The following is a 24,207-nucleotide window of genomic DNA, read 5'->3' on the forward strand; positions in this document are numbered from 1 at the left end:
TTTAGTGATGAATGTATTGCAATTGGCTTACAGCGTTTTTTTGCCTTGCTTTTCTAGGCACCATGCTACTTGCTGTATATAATTACAACTCCCCAAGAGCCCTTGTGACCAGATCAGCACTGGGAACAGTACTTATTATTCTGTGCTTAGTCTTAGCACACATAGGTAATTATGAATAATTTCATTTCATTACTTAGTACTTCCTAATTACTTAAAAATTTTGTTTGGTAATTCTTAAAGGGGTGGCCTACTACTGGATAACCCAGCTTAATCAATTCAAGGCTTGACCTGAAATACAAACAGTCCATTCTCATCTTATGGAGCGCCGTTCTTCCAGGAATGTTGGTGACGATGTTTCCAACAGTTGTGTCAAGTGCCGGCTGCAGCCAATGAGCAGCATCTCATCAGCTGCAGCATTTACTATTTTATCAAAGTAGACGTCCGCTCTCATTGCATACAGCCGGCTGCATGAGGCACACCAATGTCACGTCACTTGGGAACAACTTCACTCCCATCGCTCGAACGGCGTCGCTATAGAAGGTGAAAATTTACTTCTTTTCACTGAATTGATAAAGCTGGGATTCCCTAGTGGTGGATGACCCCTTCCACATCACGCATACAGTGGTGTAAGAAAGTATTTGCCGTTACCCAATTTCTTATATTTTTGCTAATGTATCACAATTAAATTCTTCAGATCAATTAGCTCATTTTAAAATAATATGAAGACAATACAAGTAAATGCAAAGTGCCGCTTTTGTATGATCCTTCCACTTCTTGAACATAAAGATTTATTAAAAAAAAACTTTATCTTTCATGTGAAAAACTAATTGCCCTCCTTAACCTTAGATCGGGTGGTGACACCCTTGGCAAGAACAAGTGCAACCAAATTTTGTGATAACTTGTGATGAGCCTTTTACATCACTCTGGTGGATTTTTAGCTAATTTCTTTGCCGGTTTGTTCTGTTTTGTTATTTGGAGGATTTTATCCACACTGGAGGGTTTCCAAGCATCAATTTCTTATTTATGGTTTTGTTACAGCATCTCAATAGACTTTGAGTCAGAACTTTTGTTTTCCTTCTCATGAGCTATTCAGATGTTTTAGATCATTGTTTTGACCACTACTGAGCTTAGGTCATGAACTGGTAAGTGATTTGATAAAGGGCAGAATTCATGTTTCCATCAATTGTGGTTGCATGCTGCCTGAGTATTCAGGTAGTTGGTCATCCATATCACTACTACTTTGCTGCACTTCTGTCCTTCTAGTGTAATTTCACAAACACAGCTCAACTGTTTGAACATCCCTGTCCACCCACTCAGATTTTCTGTATAAATATCGGCCGTACCAGTCTGCAAGGCTCTGCTGTTTTAAGGTGCGGTCTGCATTTAGATGCCTGGCTGTATATCTGGCTGTGTACAGACTCAGCTCTACTGTGAGTCTACTCTACAAGCTTCTCTGTTCCACATTGTTTCACGTGCCATCCTACATATCAAGCTCTACTATTCCGTGTTACTCCATGCACCTGCTTATCCAGCTCTGCTGTTCCATGTTGCCACTTGGCTTATCCAGCAGTATTTCAGTGCATGAATGCCTCTTATCTAATATATTGATTTAGAGCTAAGGTTAATCACATCCAATTAACCAGCTGCTACTACCAGAATATGGCAGAATAGTCAAGGTATAGATTCCAACAGTGTAGCGGCATCAGCAAAGAACTAATCCTGTGGTGTGGGGCATTATGCCACTCAGTTCCATATATATGTATATCTAATATATAAAGCTGAATGTGTGTGTGTGTATGAATGTGTGTATGTCCGGGATTGGCATCTGCACCGTCACAGCTACAGCCACAAAATTTTGCACAGTCACATGTCTGGACCCCGAGAGCGTTATAGGTAGTGTTGAGCCACCTCCCTGGTGTTCGGGTTCGGTTCGGTTCGTCGAACAGGGACGTGTTCGACGAATGTTCGTCGAACGTTCGACGAACACGGTCGAAACCCATTGAAACCAATGGCAGGCAAACACAAACACATACAAACACATAGAAAACACCTTAAAAGGTGTCCAAAATCTGACAAACTGCTCAGAAGACACAACAAACACAAGGAAAAGTCAAAACTACATATAGTAATACGAAAAGAAAAGAGGTGGAGGAGTAAAAGAAGGAGGAGACACAGATGTCTTGCCCTTCTAATATCAAGAAAGGCTGGAGTAAAAATCTAAAATCACTCTACCAACACCCAGAAGTCTTGACAAAAAAATTTGGAAAAGAAATATCTTTAGGTAGAATGGTGGGTCCATTCATAACACTTTCCTTAAAAGATGTAGTGGTATCCCAGTTGGGAGTCATGCCAAAAAATGAACCCAATACATTTAGACTAATCCACCATTTGTCATATCCAAGGGGCAGGTCAGTAAATGACAACATCGACGCGGAACCAAGTACAGTACTATGTACTGTACGTCCTTTGATGAGGCAATCAGTCGGGTCAAGAAGTTGGTAAGGGGCACCCTAACGGCCAAAACAGACATTGAGGGGGCGTTCCGGTTACTACTTGTGCCTCCGAATAGTGTCCTCCCATTGGGCTGCTTCTGTGAAGGAGCATACTACATAGATCGCTGTTTGCCCATGCGGTTCTCCATATCCTGCCCACTATTTGAGGCGTTTAGTTGCTTCCTCGAATGTGTCGTCATAGACGTTTGTAAGGCGGCACATATTATCCATTACCTCGACGACTTCTTATGCCTGGGCCCAAAAGATTTGCCACAGTGTGAAAACACGCGGTAGTCCACCTGTGAGAAGGAGAGAGCTGGAGGGAGAGTGGACACCCCAGAGCCGAGGGGTTAGATTGAGAAAGAAAGAAGGCGGTGTAGCTTGCTTCATGGATGGGGTACTCTGCTGAGTAGCAGAAATTGCTACAAGGCCCAAAAGGATTTCCTGGGCCAGATGCCGTTAAAAAAAAGTACTTAGGTAAACAGGCGGTGTAGCTTGCTTCATGGGTGGGGTACGCTGCTGAGTTGCACCAAATTCTACTAGGCCCAAAAGGATTTCCTGGGCTAGATGCCGTTACAAAATAGTAGTTAGGTAAACAGGCAGTGTAACTTGCTTCATGGGTGAAGTACGCTGCTGAGTAGCACCAAATTCTACTGGGCCCAAAAGGATTTCCTGGGCTAGATGCCGTTACAAAATAGTAGTTAGGTAAACAGGCGATGTAGCTTGCTTCATTGGTGGGGTACGCTGCTGAGTAGCACCAAATTCTACTAGGCCCAAAAGGATTTCCTGGGCTAGATGCCGTTACAAAATAGTAGTTAGGTAAACAGACGGTGTAGCTTGCTTCATGGGTGGGGTACACTGCTGAGTAGCACCAAATTTTACTAGGCCCAAAAGGATTTCCTGGGCTAGATGCCATTACAAAATAGTAGTTAGGTATACAGGTGGTGAGGCTTGCTTCATGGGTGGGGTACTCTGCTGAGTAGCACCAAATTCTACTGGGCCCAAAAGGATTTCCTGGGCTAGATGCCGTTACAAAATAGTAGTTAGGTAAACAGACGGTGTAGCTTGCTTCATGGGTGAAGTACGCTGCTGAGTAGCACCAAATTCTACTAGGCCCAAAAGGATTTCCTGGGCTAGATGCCATTACAATATAGTAGTTAGGTAAACAGGCGGTGTAGCTTGCTTCATGGGTGGGGTACACTGCTGAGTAGCACTAAATTCTACTAGGCCCAAAAGGATTTCCTGGGCTAGATGCCGTTACAAAATAGTAGTTAGGTAAACAGGCAGTGTAGTTTGTTTCATGGGTGGGGTACGCTGCTGAGTAGCACCAAATTCTACTAGGCCCAAAAGGATTTCCTGGGCTAGATGCCGTTACAAAATAGTAGTTAGGTAAACAGGCGGTGTAGCTTGCTTTATGGGTGAAGTACGCTGCTGAGTAGCACCAAATTCTACTGGGCCCAAAAGAATTTCCTGGGCTAGATGCCTGTTGTGGATTCTGTTTTTGGGCTCCCTCTGGTGGTTACAGATGGTACTGGGTGACTTGTGTTCTCTGCGGTCTCTGGTGTCCACCTGTTCTATCAGGATATGGGAGTTTCCTATTTAACCTGGCTTTCTTGTCATTTCCTCGCCGGCGATCAATGTTATCAGTGTGTCTTGTTACCTCTGCTTTCTGCTTCTGTAATCATCAGGACAAGCTAAGTTTTTGATTTTCCTGTTCCACGTTTTGCTTTATTTTTGTTTTAGTCCAGCTTGCAGTAATGTGATTCCTTGTTGCTGGTTGCTCTAGTGGGCTGATATTACTCCTCATGTTCCATGAGTTGGCACATGAGTTCAGGTAATTTCAGGATGGTTTTTTGTAGGGTTTTTTCGCTGACCGCGCAGTTCACTTTTGTATCCTCTGCTATCTAGTTTTAGCGGGCCTCATTTTGCTGAATCTGTTTTCATTACTACGTATGTGCTTTCCTCTCATTTCACCGTCATTACATGTGGGGGGCTGCTATTTCTGTGGGGTGTTTCTCTGGAGGCAAGAGAGGTCTTTGTTTCTTCTAATAGGGGAAGCTAGTCCTTCGGCTGGCGCGAGACGTCTAGAATCATCGTAGGCACGTTCCCCGGCTACTGCTAGTGTTGTGAATTAGGTTCAGGATCGCGGTCAGCTCAGTTTCCATCACCCTAGAGCTTGTTCTGTTTTTTGTGTGCTTGTCCTTTTGTGATCCCCTGCCGTTGGGATCATGACAGTATCGCCGGCCCGAAAAGTGGTAATCGTATTGGCTGAAGTAGGAGGAATAGTAGTCTGAGGAAGTTTTTTTTTTTTTTTTTTTTCCTTCCCTCAGAGTTTGCTGCCTAGCCTTAATTGCAGCCTGGCTGCGTCTTACCTCCTCTTAATCCTTGAATGGCTCTGACCTCAGCTGTTTATCATGGACGTCCAGAGTTTGGCTTCCAGCCTGAATAATCTTGCTGCTAAGGTTCAAAATATACAAGATTTTGTTGTACATGCTCCTATGTCTGAACCTAGAATTCCTATCCCAGAGTTTTTTTCTGGAGATAGATCTAGTTTTCTGAATTTTAGGAACAATTGCAAGTTGTTTCTTTCTTTGAAATCTCGCTCCTCTGGAGACCCTGCTCAACAAGTCAAAATTGTAATATCTTTCCTGCGGGGTGACCCTCAGAATTGGGCATTTGCAATGGCACCAGGGGATCCTGCGTTGCTCAATGTGGATGCGTTTTTTCTGGCATTGGGTTTGCTCTATGAGGAACCTAACCTAGAGATTCAGGCTGAAAAAGCTTTATTGGCTCTCTCTCAGGGGCAGGATGAAGCAGAAATATATTGTCAGAAATTTCGGAAATGGTCGGTGCTTACTCAGTGGAATGAGTGCGCTCTGGCTGCAAAATTCAGAGATGGCCTTTCTGAGGCCATTAAAGATGTTATGGTGGGGTTCCCGGCGCCTACAGGTCTGAATGAGTCTATGACTATGGCTATTCAGATTGATCGGCGTTTACGGGAGCCCAAACCTGTGCACCATTTGGCGGTGTCTTCTGAACAGGCACCTGAGACAATGCAATGTGATAGAATTCAGTCCAGAAGTGAACGGCAAAACTATAGGCGGAAAAATGGGTTGTGTTTTTATTGTGGTGATTCAGCTCATGTTATATCAGCATGCTCTAAACGCACAAAAAAGGTTGATAAGTCTGTTGCCATTAGTAGTTTACAGTCTAAGTTCATTCTGTCTGTGACTCTGATTTGTTCATTATCAGCCATTTCCGTCGATGCCTATGTGGATTCAGGTGCTGCCCTGAGTCTTATGGATTGGTCATTTGCCAACCGCTGTGGGTTTAGTCTGGAGCCTCTGGAAGTCCCTATTCCTTTGAAAGGAATTGACTCTACACCTTTGGCTATGAATAAACCTCAGTACTGGACACACGTGACCATGCGTATGACTCCCGTTCATCAGGAGGTGATTCGCTTCCTGGTACTGTATAATTTACATGATGTCTTAGTGCTTGGTCTGCCATGGTTACAAACTCATAACCCAGTCTTGGACTGGAAAACGATGTCTGTGTTAAGCTGGGGATGTCAGGGGGTTCATGATGATGCACCTCCGATTTCTATCGCTTCATCTACTCCTTCTGAGGTTCCTGTATTTTTGTCTGATTATCGGGTTGTTTTTGAGGAGCCTAAGCTCAATTCGCTTCCTCCTCACAGGGATTGCGATTGTGCTATAGATTTGATTCCTGGCAGTAAATTTCCTAAAGGTCGTTTGTTCAATCTGTCAGTGCCAGAGCATACTGCTATGCGGGATTATGTTAAGGAGTCCTTGGAAAAGGGACATATCCGTCCATCTTCATCTCCCTTGGGAGCAGGTTTTTTTTTCGTGGCCAAAAAAGATGGTTCCTTGAGGCCTTGTATAGATTACCGTCTTTTGAATAAGATTACGGTCAAATATCAGTATCCTTTGCCATTGTTGACTGATTTGTTCGCTCGCATTAAGGGGGCTAAATGGTTCACTAAGATTGATCTTCGGGGTGCGTATAATCTTGTGCGGATTAAGCAGGGTGATGAGTGGAAAACCGCATTTAATACGCCTGAGGGCCATTTTGAGTATTTGGTGATGCCTTTTGGACTTTCTAATGCTCCTTCTGTCTTCCAGTCCTTTATGCACGATATTTTCCGTGAATATCTGGATAAATTTATGATTGTGTATTTGGATGATATTTTGGTTTTTTCTGATGACTGGGAGTCCCATGTTCAGCAGGTCAGGAAGGTGTTTCAGGTCCTGCGGGCCAATTCTTTGTTTGTAAAAGGTTCTAAGTGTCTCTTTGGAGTCCAGAAGATTTCTTCTACTATTGAGATGGATCCCGTCAAGGTTCAAGCTATTTGTGACTGGACGCAGCCTACATCTCTTAAGAGTCTACAGAAGTTCTTGGGCTTTGCTAATTTTTATCGTCGTTTCATAACTAATTTTTCTAGTGTTGTTAAGCCTTTGACGGATCTGACTAAGAAGGGTGCTGATGTTGCTGACTGGTCTCCTGCGGCTGTGGAGGCCTTTCAGGAACTTAAGCACCGGTTTTCTTCTGCTCCTGTGTTGCGTCAGCCAGATGTTTCGCTTCCTTTTCAGGTTGAGGTTGATGCTTCTGAGATTGGAGCGGGGGCGGTGTTGTCACAGAGAAGCTCCGATTGCTCGGTGATGAAGCCATGTGCGTTCTTTTCTAGAAAGTTTTCGCCCACTGAGCGGAATTATGATGTTGGTAATCGGGAGCTTTTGGCCATGAAGTGGGCATTTGAGGAGTGGCGTCATTGGCTTGAGGGTGCTAGACATCGTGTGGTGGTCTTGACTGATCACAAAAATCTGATTTACCTTGAGTCTGCCAAGCGTCTGAATCCTAGACAGGCTCGTTGGTCACTGTTTTTCTCCCGTTTCGATTTTGTGGTTTCATATCTGCCAGGTTCAAAGAATGTGAAGGCGGATGCTCTTTCTAGGAGTTTTGTGCCTGATTCCCCTGGAAATTCTGAGCCCACTGGTATCCTTAGGGATGGGGTGATTTTGTCGGCTGTCTTCCCAGACTTGCGACGTGCTTTGCAGGAGTTTCAGGCGGATAAACCTGATCGTTGTCCGCCTGAAAGACTGTTTGTTCCGGATAATTGGACCAGTAGAGTCATCTCCGAGGTCCATTCTTCTGCGTTGGCAGGTCATCCTGGAATATTTGGTACTAGGGACTTGGTGGCCAGGTCTTTTTGGTGGCCTTCCTTGTCGAGGGATGTGCGTTCTTTTGTGCAGTCTTGTGAAGTTTGCGCTCGGGCTAAGCCTTGCTGTTCTCGGGCCAGTGGATTGTTGTCACCTTTGCCTATCCCGAAGAGGCCTTGGATGCACATTTCCATGGACTTTATTTCGGATCTCCCTGTCTCTCAAAAAATGTCCGTCATCTGGGTTGTGTGTGACCGCTTTTCTAAGATGGTTCATCTGGTCCCCTTGCCTAAGTTACCTTCCTCCTCTGAGTTGGTCCCTCTGTTTTTTCAGAACGTGGTTCGTTTGCATGGGATTCCGGAGAACATTGTTTCTGACAGGGGATCCCAGTTTGTGTCTAGATTTTGGCGGACGTTCTGTGCTAAGATGGGCATTGATTTGTCCTTTTCGTCTGCATTCCATCCTCAGACGAATGGCCAGACGGAACGAACTAATCAGACCTTGGAAACTTATTTAAGGTGTTTTGTTTCTGCTGATCAAGATGACTGGGTTACCTTTTTGCCGCTTGCCAAATTTGCCCTTAATAATCGGGCTAGTTCTGCTACCTTGGTTTCTCCTTTCCTTTGTAATTCGGGGTTTCATCCTCGTTTTTCCTCTGGTCAGGTGGAGCCTTCTGATTGTCCTGGAGTGGACATGGTGGTGGATAGGTTGCATCAGATTTGGAGTCATGTGGTGGACAATTTGAAGTTGTCCCAGGAGAGGGCTCAGCAGTTTGCTAATCGCCGTCGCCGCGTGGGTCCTCGACTTCGTGTTGGGGACTTGGTGTGGTTGTCTTCTCGTTTTGTTCCTATGAAGGTCTCTTCTCCTAAGTTCAAGCCTCGGTTTATCGGTCCCTATAGGATCTTGGAAATTCTTAACCCTGTGTCGTTTCGTTTGGATCTCCCGGCATCGTTTGCTATTCATAATGTGTTCCATCGGTCGTTGTTGCGGAAGTATGAGGTACCTGTTGTTCCTTCGCTTGAGCCTCCTGCTCCGGTGCTGGTGGAGGGAGAGTTGGAGTATGTTGTTGAGAAGATCTTGGATTCTCGTGTTTCCAGATGAAAATTTCAGTATTTGGTCAAGTGGAAGGGTTATGGTCAGGAGGATAATTCTTGGGTGGTTGCCTCTGATGTTCATGCTGCTGATTTGGTCCATGCATTTCATAGGGCTCATCCTGGTCGCCCTGGTGGTTCTCGTGAGGGTTCGGTGACCCCTCCTCAAGGGGGGGTTACTGTTGTGGATTCTGTTTTTGGGCTCCCTCTGGTGGTTACAGATGGTACTGGGTGACTTGTGTTCTCTGCGGTCTCTGGTGTCCACCTATTCTATCAGGATATGGGAGTTTCCTATTTAACCTGGCTTTCTTGTCATTTCCTCGCCGGCGATCAATGTTATCAGTGTGTCTTGTTACCTCTGCTTTCCGCTTCTGTAATCATCAGGACAAGCTAAGTTTTTGATTTTCCTGTTCCACGTTTTGCTTTATTTTTGTTTTAGTCCAGCTTGCAGTAATGTGATTCCTTGTTGCTGGTTGCTCTAGTGGGCTGATATTACTCCTCATGTTCCATGAGTTGGCACATGAGTTCAGGTAATTTCAGGATGGTTTTTTGTAGGGTTTTTCGCTGACCGCGCAGTTCACTTTTGTATCCTCTGCTATCTAGTTTTAGCGGGCCTCATTTTGCTGAATCTGTTTTCATTACTACGTATGTGCTTTCCTCTCATTTCACCGTCATTACATGTGGGGGGCTGCTATTTCTGTGGGGTGTTTCTCTGGAGGCAAGAGAGGTCTTTGTTTCTTCTAATAGGGGAAGCTAGTCCTTCGGCTGGCGCGAGACGTCTAGAATCATCGTAGGCACGTTCCCCGGCTACTGCTAGTGTTGTGAATTAGGTTCAGGATCGCGGTCAGCTCAGTTTCCATCACCCTAGAGCTTGTTCTGTTTTTTGTGTGCTTGTCCTTTTGTGATCCCCTGCCGTTGGGATCATATCATGACAGATGCCGTTACAAAATAGTAGTTAGGTAAACAAGCGGTGTAGCTTGCTTCATGGGTGAAGTACGCTGCTGAGTAGCACCAAATTCTACTAGGCCCAAAAGGATTTCCTGGGCTAGATGCCATTACAATATACTAGTTAGGTAAACAGGCGGTGTAGCTTGCTTCATGGGTGGGGTACGCTGCTGAGTAGCACTTAATTCTACTAGGGCCAAAAGGATTTCCCGGGCTATATGCCGTTACAAAATAGTAGTTAGGTAAACAGGCAGTGTAGTTTGTTTCATGGGTGGGGTACGCTGCTGAGTAGCACCAAATTCTACTAGGCCCAAAAGGATTTCCTGGGCTAGATGCCGTTACAAAATAGTAGTTAGGTAAACAGGCGGTGTAGCTTGCTTTATGGGTGAAGTACGCTGCTGAGTAGCACCAAATTCTACTGGGCCCAAAAGAATTTCCTGGGCTAGATGTCATTACAAAATAGTAGTTAGGTAAACAAGCGGTGTAGATTGCTTCATGGGTGGGGTACGCTGCTGAGTAGCACTAAATTCTACTAGGCCCAAAAGGATTTCCTGGGCTAGATGCCGTTACAAAATAGTACTTAGGTAAACAGGCAGTGTAGCTTGCTTCATGGCTGGGGTACGCTGCTGAGTAGCACCAAATTCTACTGGGCCCAAAAGGATTTCCTGGGCTAGATGCCGTTACAAAATAGTAGTTTGGTAAACAGGCGGTGTAGCTTGCTTCCTGGGTGAAGTACGCTGCTGAGTAGCACCAAATTCTACTGGGCCCAAAAGGATTTCCTGGGCTAGATGCCGTTACAAAATAGTAGTTAGGTAAACAGGCAGTGTAGCTTGCTTCATGGGTGTGGTACGCTGCTAAGTAGCACCAAATTCTACTAGGCCCAAAAGGATTTCCTGGGCTAGAAGCCGTTACAAAATAGTAGTTAGGTAAACAGGTGGTGTAGCTTGCTTCATGGGTGAAGTACGCTGCTGAGTAGCACCAAATTCTACTAGGTCCAAAAGGATTTCCTGGGCTAGATGCCGTTACAAAATAGTAGTTAGGTAAACAGGTGGTGTAGCTTGCCTCATGGGTGAAGTGTGCTGCTGAGTAGCCCCAAATTCTACTAGGCCCAAAAGGATTTCCTGGGCTAGATGCCGTTACAAAATAGTAGTTAGGTAAACAGGCGGTGTAGCTTGCTTCATGGGTGGGGTACGCTGCTGAGTAGCACCAAATTCTACTAGGCCCAAAAGGATTTCCTGGGCTAGATGCCATTACAAAATAGTAGTTAGGTAAACAGGTGGTGTAGCTTGCTTCATGGGTGAAGTACGCTGCTGAGTAGCACCTAATTCTACTAGGCCCAAAAGGATTTCCTGGGCTAGATGCCATTACAAAATAGTAGCTAGGTAAACAGGCGGTGTAGATTGCTTCATGGGTGGGGTACGCTGCTGAGTAGCACCAAATTCCACTAGGCTTAAAAGGATTTCCTGGGTTATATGCCGTTACAAAAGAGTAGTTAGATAAACAGGCGGTGTAGCTTGCTTCATGGGTGAAGTTCGCTGCTGAGTAGCATCAAATTTTACTAGGCCCAAAAGGATTTCCTGGGCCAGACGCCATTGAAAATAGTAAAACAGGTGGTGGGTGGCTGGGCTACTCTGCTGACTAGCAGACACTGAAGCTTTGGAGCAGACCTCTGAATCCAAGGCCATAGTATGAGTAAGTAACTCAGAAGACGACCCTACCCACCTGGAATTGACGATGGCAACATCATGTAAAACTCAGCAAGGGGACTAAATAAAGAGTCTCCATTTTTTCCAAAAATTCAGCCACAGACACCACTTAAGTGCCATCAATTTCGCCAGAGTTTTTTAAAATGGTTGGTGAGGTGATTTTCAAAAATCATCAAGCTTTTAGTTTCCCCAAGATGACACAGGGGTAGAAAAGTCCTTGCGGATCTGGGATTTGTTCATCTTGATGAACGTTAGTCTGTCTACATTGTCACTGGACAGCCGCGTTGTTGTGAATTCTGTGGCTGAATTCACTCCTGTGGTCACAAGTGGTACTGCAGCTTCTGAGCTTCCTCTCTCAGGTGTTCTGGTGAGCTCGTTGGCTGCTTTGTTATTTAACTCCACCTGATTCTGTCTTCCTTGCTCCTTGTCAATGTTCCAGTGTTGGATCTGAGCTTCTGGATCTTTCCTGTGGCCTGCTGCTCTGCTTAGATAAGTGCTTTTTGCTTTTGTTGCTACTTTTTCTGTCCAGCTTGTCTTTTCGTTTTGCTGGAAGCTCTGAGACGCAAAGGGTGTACCGCCGTGCCGTTAGTTCGGCACGGTGGGTCTTTTTGCCCACTTTGCGTGGTTTTTTGCTTTAGGGTTTTTTTTAGACTGCAAAGTTCTCTTTGCTATCCTCGCTCTATCTAGAATATCGGGCCTCACTTTGCTGAATCTATTTCATCCCTACGTTTGTCTTTTCATCTTGCTAACAGTCATTATATGTGGGGGGCTGCCTTTTCCTTTGGGGTATTTCTCTGAGGCAAGTCAGGCTTGTTTTTCTATCTTCAGGCTAGTCAGCTCCTCAGGCTGTGCCGAGTTGCATAGGTAGTGTCAGGCGCAATCCACAGCTGCCTTTAGTTGTGTTTAGGTTAGGTTCAGGTATTGCGGTCTACAGAGATTCCACGTCTCAGAGCTCGTTCTATTGTTTTTGGGTTATTGTCAGATCACTGTATGTGCTCTGATTGCTGGCACACTGTGTCACTGGATTGCCTACATAACTCGCGTGCGCTAATCTGTCAGCACACCACCAGCAGTGCTGAACACACGTTCAGAGAGAACGCTGGCTGCGGGGCACGACAAGATCTCCAAGGCGTGAGTGGCGATCTCAGGCCATTTTTCAAGATTGGAAGCCCAAAATGAGCAAGGGTCCAGTTCCACAGTCATGGCATCGATGTTAACTTGGAGATACTCTTGTACCATCCTCTCTAGGCGTTGGCTGTGCGTCAGACTTCTTGTCTCCAGTGGCCTTGCAAAGAATGGTCTAAAAAAATCTTGAAACTATTGGAAAAAATTGCTGTTACCACCAGATATGATGTTACTGTTACAGTTTGAGTGATGACTCGATAATCCAACAGTTGGCAAGTTAGAACTCAGAGATTGACTACGTGCACCACTGGTGTTTTGTGGAAAAGCAGATGTTAGATTCTGTAACAGTCTCTGCTGATACTCCTGCATGCGTGAATCCCTTTCTATGGCAGGAATTATTTCGCCAAATTTGCTTTTGTACCGGGGATCTAAGAGTGTGGCAACCCAGTGTTCAGCATTACTTTGGATTCTGACAATCCGAGGGTCATGTTGCAGGTAGTGCAGCAAGAAGGCACTCATGTGTCTTGCGCATCCAGGAGGACCAAGTCCTTGTTGTCTTTGTGGTGGCAAGATGAGAATCATGCTTTCTTCATCTGTCCTCTCCCCCCAACCTCGCACAACAGAAATTTGATCAAGGTCTCCCTCATCTGATGAGTCTTCCATGCCCAGCGCCAGTTCGTCCTCCACTTCTTCCTTGCCTCCTGCACCTTCCTCAACAGTTTGGCTGTTACCATGCGCCCTCGGTAATCCCTCACCCCCAGCCTCCAATGCCTGCCGCCTTGGTGCTGCCAACCTTCTTGACCTTGGAGATATTATCCCTTCCGCATACGACTCCTCCTGTTCCTCCTCCTCCTCCTCTTGTTCCACCACCTGACTCTGAACACTGTGTAAGGTGTGCTCCAGCATGTAAATCACCGGAATGGTCATGCTGATAATGGCATCGTCAGCACTAAACATCTTTGTTGCTATATCAAAACTGTGCAGAAGGGTGCATAGATCCCTGATCTGAGACCACTCCTGCAGCGTGATTTGCCCCACCTCTTGATCTCGTTGGCCCAGGCTATACATCATAACGCATTGCACCAGGGCTCGTCGGTGCTGCCACAGTTGCTGCAACATGTGCAGAGTTGAATTCCACCGCGTGGGTACAACGACTTCTGTAGAGATATAAGTCGTTGAGCTGCGGGATGCGAACGGCAGAAGTGATCACACAGCGTCCGTGCCCTCTGCAGAAGCCCATCTAGTTCGGGATAGTGGGATAAAAATTGCTGGACAACCAGGTTCAAAACGTGAGCCATACAAGGCATGTGTGTGACATTGCCCCGGCGAAGGGCCGCACCCAGGTTTGCAGCATTGTTGCACACAGCTTTCCCTGGCTGCAGGTTGAGTGGAGACAACCATTGAAGGAACTCGGTCTCCAGAGCTGACCACAACTCCTCAGCTGTGTGACTCACATTTCCCAGACATTTCAATGTAAACACTTCCTGATGCCGTTGAGCCCTTGTGACAGCATAGTGAGGAGGTGTGCAGGATTCCTTCTGCGCAGTTACAACGCGGGTGGTATTACCAGACAGGCTTTGGGTGCAGGTGGAGGACCGAGAGGAGGTTGAGGAGGCAGAAGCAGTGGAGGAACTTCTAGATACAGAAGATCGACGAGCAACTCGTGGGGACGGCAAGACTTGGACAGCAGCCCCTTCTCCTGATGTTGCCGTAGTTACCCAGTGCCCAGTCACCGACATGTAACGCCCCTGTCCATGTCTACTCGTCCAAGTGTCTGTGGTGAAATGCACCCTGTCACACACAGAGTTTATCAAGGAAGCGGTGATGTTGTGTGCGACATGCTGGTGTAGTGCAGGCACAGCTTTCTTTGAGAAGTAGTGGTGACTGGGCATCTGGTACTGGGGCACTGCGACAGACATAAGGTCTCAAAAATCCTCTGTGTCCACCAGGTGGAAAGGCAGCATTTCTGTAGCCAATAGCTTGCAGATGGAGAAATTCAACCTCTTAGCTTTGTCATGGCTAGGAGGAAATGGTCTTTTACTTGTCCACATCTGAGGGACTGAGGGCTGGCTGCCGTGCTTAGACGGAGTTGAGTAGGGTGTCCCCGGCAAACTACTGGTCTGTGAGGAAGGTGCAGGTGGAGATGTTATATTGCCTTGATCAAAATGTGGTGTTGATGTCGGAGAGCGCTCAACAACAGCAGGTGTTTCCACTTGCAAATGTCCTGACGACCTGCCAATCACACTGGCTGTTGCGGGTAAAAAGGTGTAAGGTCTGCGTCCAAAACCATGTGCGACTGCTGTCCCCACAGTCACAGAGGATGAAGAGGACGCGGATGCACTTGATGGGGCTGATGGTGGTTGACCCAGCCGACTAGGCCGCATTGTAGCATAGTGAGCTTCCCACTGCAACTTATGCCTCATATCCATGTGACGGTTCATGCATGAAGTACTCAAGCTAGTCATTTTTTGTCCTCTGCTGAGATTTTGTTGACAAATCTTACAGACAACATGAGTTGGGTCATCCTTTGTAATGTCAAAAAATGCCCAGGCTATGCAAGGCTTAGAGCCCGTGCGACCTGAAGAGCCACCACGACTTCTGATCTGAGGCACAGTTGGGTTTGAGGATGCAGTTGTTGACATGCTGTTATAAACTTAGTGCTAAGTGCAGTGGAGATCAGTATCATAGGTCAGAAAAGAGGCCGAGAGACAACAAGTTAAGAGTTCAATAATATTTATGATGGTATGCAGGTAAACAGCTATGACACAGCAAGTTAGTAGCAGACAGAGCTGGATAAGCAGTAAGCACGTGTACAGACAGTGGAAGTCCAAGTATGTCAGATCCAGAGACCTGGAGACCAGGCCAGGCCTCCTAGCAGGGAACATTCCAGCAGCAGAGACGAGTGCAGAGCAGATCCAGGGACACAAGTCTTATGATGAAGAGATGTAGATCCGGAGACAGATGGGGTATCCCAAGGTAACGAAGAAACCAGCAAGATAGCAGTTCTTCCAGCTTGATCACAAGTCCAGGAACAAGATACTCAAGCAATGAGTAATATACAGAGCTCCCTTATATACACCACAGACAGGAACAAGGAAAGTCTGACAGGAAGCAAGATGGCCCCCGTGAGGCCAGTGACTCCATCTTAGGTAAGGGCAAAAGTAACTGAACTGAGGGCAACAGCAGACAGGAACTGATGTACAGTCCAAATCCTTACACGTGCTTCCAGTACTCAGTCTCTGTCAAGGAAGGCGCAACGTTACCTCATCATCAGACTCGTCACTAGCATCCTCCTCCACCTCCTCTGCTGACCTCATGGACTGGCGGACTTGGGGTTGACAGTAAATGGGGTCTACAACCTCGTCATCATCATCCTGTGTGTTCTCACACCGGTCGTCCTCAGAGCCAACCTCTTCCTACCCTGACTGAAAAGTCAAGTTTTCGTTCCAATCAGGTATCTCAGTCTCATCATCATCTTCCTCACTGTCTCCACCACAGGAGTTACAGTTTGGGAACGGGGGCCTACATTTTGCTCAGAACCTTCTTCATCTGGGCCTGACAAAGATTCTGGGCATCAGTGCAGATCATTTCCTCATCTGGATTCACAGAAGCTCTGGAGCAGACCTCTGATTCCCAGGCTATAGTATGCATAAACAGCTCTACAGACTCAACCATGTGTGTTACCCCATGCTCAGACGGGCGGCTGGAGACTTGGGAGCTGTGAGGAAGCAAGTGCGATTGGGGTGCCAACTCTGAGGACTGGAGTAGTTGTGATGTTGAAGTTGACATGGAGGAGAGCCCACTTGAACGAGCACTTGATATCCGTTCAAGCACCTGCTGTTTTTGTGCCTCATCTGGAATTTTTGGCGATGCTTGTAGCGATGGTCGTAAGAAAGGGATCATATCAGATTGTCCACGAAAAGAAGTAGACATCTTACTTTGGCTGGAAGATGGTCTTTCTTCTGCAGATGTTACTGTTGCTTTACCACCTACCCCACGGACACAACCTTTTTTTCCCTTTCCAACATGCCTATTCCCCTTTCCACCAGCAGCAGGCCTTTTGCCACTCATTTTAGTGCTTAACTAATTGGCAACTCTGTATCTGTAGTTCTTGGCACAACAACCGATAGATGATCGAGCAGAACTGAGAGGCCAAACTGTGGTACTAGGCCCTAAACTATTAACTAGATTAGATGCAGAAAATAAATTGAGATACACAGGCGGTGTAGTTAGTTTCACAGGCGGGCTACTCTGCTGATGTGCAGACACTGCTCCTAGGCCCCAAACTATTAACTGGATTAGATGAAGTAAAAATTGAGATACACAGGCGGTGTAGTTAGCTTCACAGGCGGGCTACTCTGCTGATGTGCAGACACTGCTCCTAGGCCCAAAAATATTAACTGGATTAGATGCAGTAAAAATAGAGATAGGCGGTGTAGTTAGTTTCACAGGCAGGCTACTCTGCTGACGTGCAGACACAGCTCCTAGGCCCAAAACTATTAACTGGGTTAGATGCAGTAAAAATAGAGATACACAGGCGGTGTAGTTAGTTTCACAGGCGGGCTACTCTGCTGACGTGCAGACACTGATTCTAGGCCCAAAAATATTAACTGGATTAGATGCAGTAAAAATTGAGATACACGGGTGATACAGTTAGTTTCACAGGCAGGCTACTCTGCTGACGTGCAGACACTGCTCCTAGGCCCAAAACTATTAACTGGGTTAGATGCAGGAAAAAAAGAGATACACAGGCAATGTAGTTAGTTTCACAGGCGGGCTACTCTGCTGACGTTCAGGTACTGCTCCTAGGTACAAAACTATTAACTGGATTAGATGCAGTAAAAATTGAGATACACAGGTGGTGTAGTTAGTTTCACAGGCGGGCTACTCTGCTGATGTGCAGACACTGATCCTAGGCCCAAAAATATTAACTGGATTAGATGCAGTAAAAATAGAGATACACAGGCAGTGTAGTTAGTTTCACAGGTGGGCTACTCTGCTGACGTGCAGACACTGCTCCTAGGCCCAAAACTATTAACTGGATTAGATGCAGTAAAAATTTAGATACACAGGCATTATAGTTAGTTTCAGAGGCGAGCTACTTTGCTGACGTGCAGACACTGCTCCTAGGCCCAAAACTAATAACTGGGTTAGATGCAGTAAAAATTGAGATACACAGGTTGTATAGTTAGTTTCACAGGCAGGCTACTCTGCTGACGTGCAGACACTGCTCCTAGGCCCAAAAATATTAACTGGATTAGAAGCAGTAAAAATAGAGATACACAGGCGATGTAGTTATTTTCACAGGCGGGCTACTCTGCTGACGTGCAGACACTCCTCCTAGGCCCAAAACTATTAACTGAATTAGATGCAGTAAAAATTTAGATACACGGGCACTATAGTTAGTTTCACAGGCGAGCTACTTTGCTGACGTGCAGACACTGCTCCTAGGCCCAAAACTAATAACTGGGTTAGATGCAGTAAAAATTGAGATACACAGGTGGTATAGTTAAGGTACCTTCACACATTACGATATTGTTAACGATATCGTTGCATTTTGTGACGTAGCAACGATATCGTTAATGAAATCGTTATGTGTGACAGCGACCAACGATCAGGCCCCTGCTGGGAGATCGTTGGTCGCTGAACAAAGTCCAGAACTTTATTTCGTCGCTGGATCTACCGTGGACATCGCTGGATCGGCGTGTGTGACACCGATCCAGCGATGTCTTCACTGGTAACCAGGGTAAACATCGGGTAACTAAGCGCAGGGCCGCGCTTAGTAACCCGATGTTTACCCTGGTTACCATCCTAAAAGTAAAAAAACAAACAGTACATACTTACCTACCGCTGTCTGTCCCCGGCGCTGTGCTCTGCACTCCTCCTGCACTGGCTGTGAGCATCGGTCAGCCGGAAAGCAGAGCGGTGACGTCACCGCTCTGCTTTCCGGCCGCTGTGCTCACACAGCCAGTACAGGAGGAGTGCAGAGAAGCAGAGCGCCGGGGACAGACAGCGTTAGGTAAGTATGTACTGTTTGTTTTTTTTACTTTTAGGATGGTAACCAGGGTAAACATCGGGTTACTAAGCACGGCCCTGCGCTTAGTTACCCGATGTTTACCCTGGTTACCGGCATCGTTGGTCGCTGGAGAGCGGTCTGTGTGACAGCTCTCCAGCGACCAAACAGCGACGCTGCAGCAATCCAGATCGTTGTCGGTATCGCTGCAGCGTCGCTTAATGTGAAGGGGCCTTTAGTTTCACAGGTGGGCTACTCTGCTGACGTGCAGACAATGCTCCTAGGCCCAAAAACATTAACTGGATTAGAAGCAGTAAAAATAGAGATACACAGGCGATGTAGATAGTTTCACAGGCGAGCTACTCTGCTGACGTGCAGACACTGCCCCTAGGCCTAAAACTATTAACTGGATTAGATGCAGTAAAAGTTGAGATACACAGGCCGTATAGTTAGTTTCACAGGCGGGTTACTCTGCTGACGTGCAGACACTGCTCCTAGGCCCAAAACTATTAACTGGATTAGATGCAGTAAAAATTGAGATACACAGGCGGTGTAGTTAGTTTCACAGGCGGGCTACTCTGCTGATGTGCAGACATAGCTCCTAGGCCCAAAACTATTAACTGGATTAGATGCAGTAAAAATTGAGATACACAGGCGGTGTAGTTAGTTTCACAGGCGGGCTACTCTGTTGAAGTGCAGACACTGCTCCTAGGCCCAAAACTAATAACTGGGTTAGATGCAGTAAAAATTGAGACACACAGGCATTGTAGGTAGTTTCACCGGTGAGCTACTCTGCTGACGTGCAGACACTGCTCCTAAGCCCAAAAATATTAACTGGATTAGATGCAGTAAAAATAGAGAAACACAGGCAGTGTAGTTAGTTTCACAGGCGGGCTACTCTGCTGACGTGCAGACACAGCTCCTAGGCCCAAAACTATTAACTGGATTAGATGCAGTAAAAATTGAGATACACAGGCGGTGTAGTTAGTTTCACAGGCGGGCTACTCTGCTGACGTGCAGACACTGCTCCTAGGCCCCAAACTATAAACTGGATTAGATGCAGTAAAAATTGAGAAACACAGGCGGTGTAGTTAGTTTCACAGGTTCGCTACTCTGCTGACGTGCAGACACTGCTCCTAGGCCCAAAAATATTAACTGGATTAGATGCAGTAAAAATTTAGATACACAGGCGGTATAGTTAGTTTCACAGGCGGGCTACTCTGCTGATGTGCAGACACTGCTCCTAGGCCCAAAACTATTAACTGGATTAGATGCAGTAAAAGTTGAGATACACAGGCCGTATAGTTAGTTTCACAGGCGGGTTACTCTGCTGACGTGCAGACACTGCTCCTAGGCCCAAAACTATTAACTGGATTAGATGCAGTAAAAATTGAGATACACAGGCGGTGTAGTTAGTTTCACAGGCGGGCTACTCTGCTGATGTGCAGACATAGCTCCTAGGCCCAAAACTATTAACTGGATTAGATGCAGTCAAAATTGAGATACACAGGCGGTGTAGTTAGTTTCACAGGCGGGCTACTCTGTTGAAGTGCAGACACTGCTCCTAGGCCCAAAACTAATAACTGGGTTAGATGCAGTAAAAATTGTGACGCACAGGCATTGTAGGTAGTTTCACCGGTGAGCTACTCTGCTGACGTGCAGACACTGCTCCTAGGCCCAAAAATATTAACTGGATTAGATGCAGTAAAAATAGAGATACACAGGCAGTGTAGTTAGTTTCACAGGCGGGCTACTCTGCTGACGTGCAGACACAGCTCCTAGGCCCAAAACTATTAACTGGATTAGATGCAGTAAAAATTGAGATACACAGGCGGTGTAGTTAGTTTCACAGGCGGGCTACTCTGCTGACGTGCAGACACTGCTCCTAGGCCCCAAACTATAAACTGGATTAGATGCAGTAAAAATTGAGAAACACAGGCGGTGTAGTTAGTTTTACAGGTTCGCTACTCTGCTGACGTGCAGACACTGCTCCTAGGCCCAAAAATATTAACTGGATTAGATGCAGTAAAAATTTAGATACACAGGCGGTATAGTTAGTTTCACAGGCGGGCTACTCTGCTGATGTGCAGACACTGCTCCTAGGCCCAAAACTATTAACTGGATTAGATGCAGTAAAAATTTAGATACACAGGCACTATAGTTAGTTTTACAGGCGAGCTACTTTGCGGACGTGCAGACACTGCTCCTAGGCCCAAAACTATTAACTGGATTAGATGCAGTCAAAATTGAGATACACAGGGGGTATAGTTAGTTTCACAGGCGGGCTACTCTGCTGACGTGCAGACACTTTGTTAGGGATCAAGTTCCTTCCTCTGTACAGGGGGAATCTCGGGCCATCTCTGCTGCGGTCTCCCATTCTTCTCCTGCCACAGTGGAGCCTGCTCAGCGGAGATGTCGATCCCAGCGTCTCGCTCAGTCTGACTCTGTGCTAAGAGTTACTGCTGCATTTCCTGCTTCTGCCATTGAAGTCAGTGCTGGGCAGCGGCGAGCAGATGCTTCTGGGACTAAGTCCTGCTTTTCACATTCTGAGCATGCCCAGAGTAAGATCTCTCAGTGGAGATCGAGGGTCACATGATCAGATACTGCAGCTAGGTCATTGGTCCTTCTTGGAAGGTCCTTGTAGGTGCTAGGACTAAGTCCTGCTTTGCACTCTGAGCATGCCCAGGGCAAGATCTCTCAGTGGAGATCTGGGGTCACATGCTCAGGTACTGCAGCAACTCCATTGGTCCTTCTTTGAAAGGTCCTAAACGTGCTGCAACTATTTAAAGCTCGCATGGCCGCATGGCCATGCACTAGTATCAATTCTAATATGTGCTTTGCGCCAGTGTGGTTATGCATGTATGTGTTCAGGGACCCGGCTGAAATAATCCTCTAGAATGCTGGCACCTCCGGCGAGGAGATTGTGTGAACGTGATTCAGGGACCCGGCTGAAATAAGCCCCTAGAATACCGGCACCTCCGGTGAGGAGATTGTGTATGTGCATAACCACTGACTGCTATCAGTTCGGCAGTAAGCTTGTGCTCCTATGAGGCTAACAGGGCGCAGTGCTTTCCTCTCGCGGCTGCTCTGTGAGGTAACAGAGCTAGTCTATACCTCCAAACAGTGCCGCCATTCACTAGCAGCAGGTTCCTCCTGCACGGTGGACCCCAGGCTGCGAACGCACCATTTATAATAAACATCTATTTTTACTCGGTGCGTTCCGCTAGCCTTAAGACACTGCTAATAGGCCCAAAAATGTTAACTGGATTAGATGCAGTAAAAATTTAAATATACAGGCGATATAGTTAGTTTCACAGACGGGCTACTCTGCTGACGTGCAGACACTAGGGTTGAGCGAAACAGATCGGCACTTTTCAAAAGTCCAGCAGGGGGCGCATCACCACGAATGAAGGTAACTATAGGTCATTGACCTACATTACCTTCATTCGCTGGGGTTTACAGCCACAAGCACAGCTGCATTAGCAGAGCTTGTGGCTGTAAAATATTTTAACCCCTTCAGATGGATTTACAACGTGGGACGTTACAGATCTATGGAAGGTATGGATACTGTTGGTTTATTATTTTTTATTTGTTACAGAGCGAGGGTCTTCAGCGAGTGGATTGAGCATACAATAAATTATTACAACAAACGGTGTTTTTATTTCATTAAAATACTTTTTAATAATGTGTTTGTGTTTTTTTTAACCATTTAATGCAAATGGATTAATAATGGATAGGTGTCAGAATTAACGCTTCTCCATTATTAATCTGGCTTAATGTCACCTTACAATAGCAAGGTGACATTAACCCTTCATTACCCCATATCCCACCGCTACACGGGAATGGGAAGAGAGTGGCCAAGTACCAGAATAGGCGCATCTTCCAGATGTGCCTTTTCTGGGGTGGCTGGGGGCAGATGTTTTTAGCCAGGGGGGCCAAAAACCATGGACCCTCTCTAGGCTATTAATATCTGCCCTCAGTCACTGGCTATACTACTCTGGCGGAGAAAATTGCGCTGGAGCCCACACCAATTTTTTCAGCGATTTAACCCTTAAATTGCTGAAAGCTATTAAATTTCAGGGTTAAAGGCAATTTAAGGGTTAAATCGCTGAAAAAATTGGTGTGGGCTCCCGCGCAACTTTCTCCGCCAGAGTAGTAAAGCCAGTGACTGAGGGCAGATATTAATAGCCTAGAGAGGGTCCACGGATTTTGGCCCCCCTTGGCTAAAAACATCTGCCCCCAGCCACCCCAGAAAAGGCACATCTGGAAGACGTGGCTATTCTGGCACTTGGCCACTCTCTTCCCATTCCCGTGTAGCGGTGAGATATGGGGTAATGAAGGGTTAATGTCACCTTGCTATTGTAAGGTGACATTAAGCCAGATTAATAATGGAGAGGCGTCAATTCTGAACCTATCCATTATTAATCCATTTGAATTAAATGGTTAAAAAAACACACACACATTATTAAAAAGTATTTTAATGAAATAAAAACACAGGTTGTTTTAATATTTTATTGTACGCTCAATCCACTCGCTGAAGACCCTCGCTCTGTAACAAATAAAAAATAATAAACCAACAATATCCATACTGTTATGACCTGGTGGTCAGGACAATAATGGACCTGGTGGTTAAGAGCACACGGAATGACTTGATAGTTACTGATAATAAAGGACGAGCTCTGGGACGTGGGAACTCTGCTGACCACAAACCCTAAACCTATCAACCACACTAGAAATAGCCGTGGATTGCGCTCCCTATGCAACTCGGCACAGCCTAAGAAACTAGCTAGCCCTGAAGATAGAAAAATAAAGCCTACCTTGCCTCAGAGAAATTCCCCACAGGAAAAGGCAGCCCCCCACATATAATGACTGTGAGTAAAGATGAAAATACAAACACAGAGATTAAATAGATTTAGCAAAGTGAAGCCCGACTTACTGAACAGACCGAGGATAGGAAAGGTTACTTTGCGGTCAGCACAAAAACCTACAAAAAGACCACGCAGAGGGCGCAAAAAGACCCTCCGCACCGACTCACGGTGCGGAGGCGCTCCCTCTGCGTCCCAGAGCTTCCAGCAAGCAAGACAACAAATTAAATAGCAAGCTGGACAGAAAAATAGCAAACCAAAGAAATACAAGCTGGAACTTAGCTTCTGATGGAAGACAGGTCACAAGAACGATCCAGGAGTGAACTAGACCAATACTGGAACATTGACAGGTGGCCTGGAGCAAAAATCTAAGTGGAGTTAAATAGAGCAGCAGCTAACGAATTAACCTCGTCACCTGTGAAAGGAAACTCAGAAACACCCACCAGAGGAAGTCCATGCACAGAACCAGCCGAAGTACCATTCATGACCACAGGAGGGAGCCCGACAACAGAATTCACAACACCATACCTTCCATAGATCTGTAACGTCCCACGTTGTAAATCCATCTGAAGGGGTTAAAATATTTTACAGCCACAAGCTCTGCTAATGCAGCTGTGCTTGTGACTGTAAACCCCAGCGAATGAAGGTAATGTAGGTCAATGACCTATAGTTACCTTCATTCGCGGTGATGCGTCCTATGCTGGATGTCCTCATATGACCTTGAGCCTGGGAACGTTTCCCACGCTCCAGGGACATCCAGCAGGGGGCGCATCACCGCGAATGAAGGTAA

General features: G+C 46.2%; 1 protein-coding gene across 4 annotated transcripts in view; it reads left to right on the forward strand.

The window, feature by feature from the left end:
• The window catches only part of LOC138662744 (uncharacterized), a 175,536-nt gene that overhangs the window by 56,287 nt on the left and 95,042 nt on the right, over positions 1-24,207 (forward strand). For 3 of the 4 annotated variants that reach the window (XM_069748638.1, XM_069748640.1, XM_069748642.1), the window contains exon 2: positions 58-165. The exons of the other annotated variant lie outside the window; for it this stretch is intronic. In XM_069748638.1, the coding sequence (XP_069604739.1) occupies positions 58-165 (108 nt within the window). The remainder of the gene's footprint in view (positions 1-57; positions 166-24,207) is intronic. 4 annotated transcript variants of the gene reach the window in all.

The sequence above is a fragment of the Ranitomeya imitator genome, chromosome 2 (assembly GCF_032444005.1).
Source record: "Ranitomeya imitator isolate aRanImi1 chromosome 2, aRanImi1.pri, whole genome shotgun sequence".
Taxonomy (NCBI): Eukaryota; Metazoa; Chordata; class Amphibia; order Anura; family Dendrobatidae; genus Ranitomeya; species Ranitomeya imitator.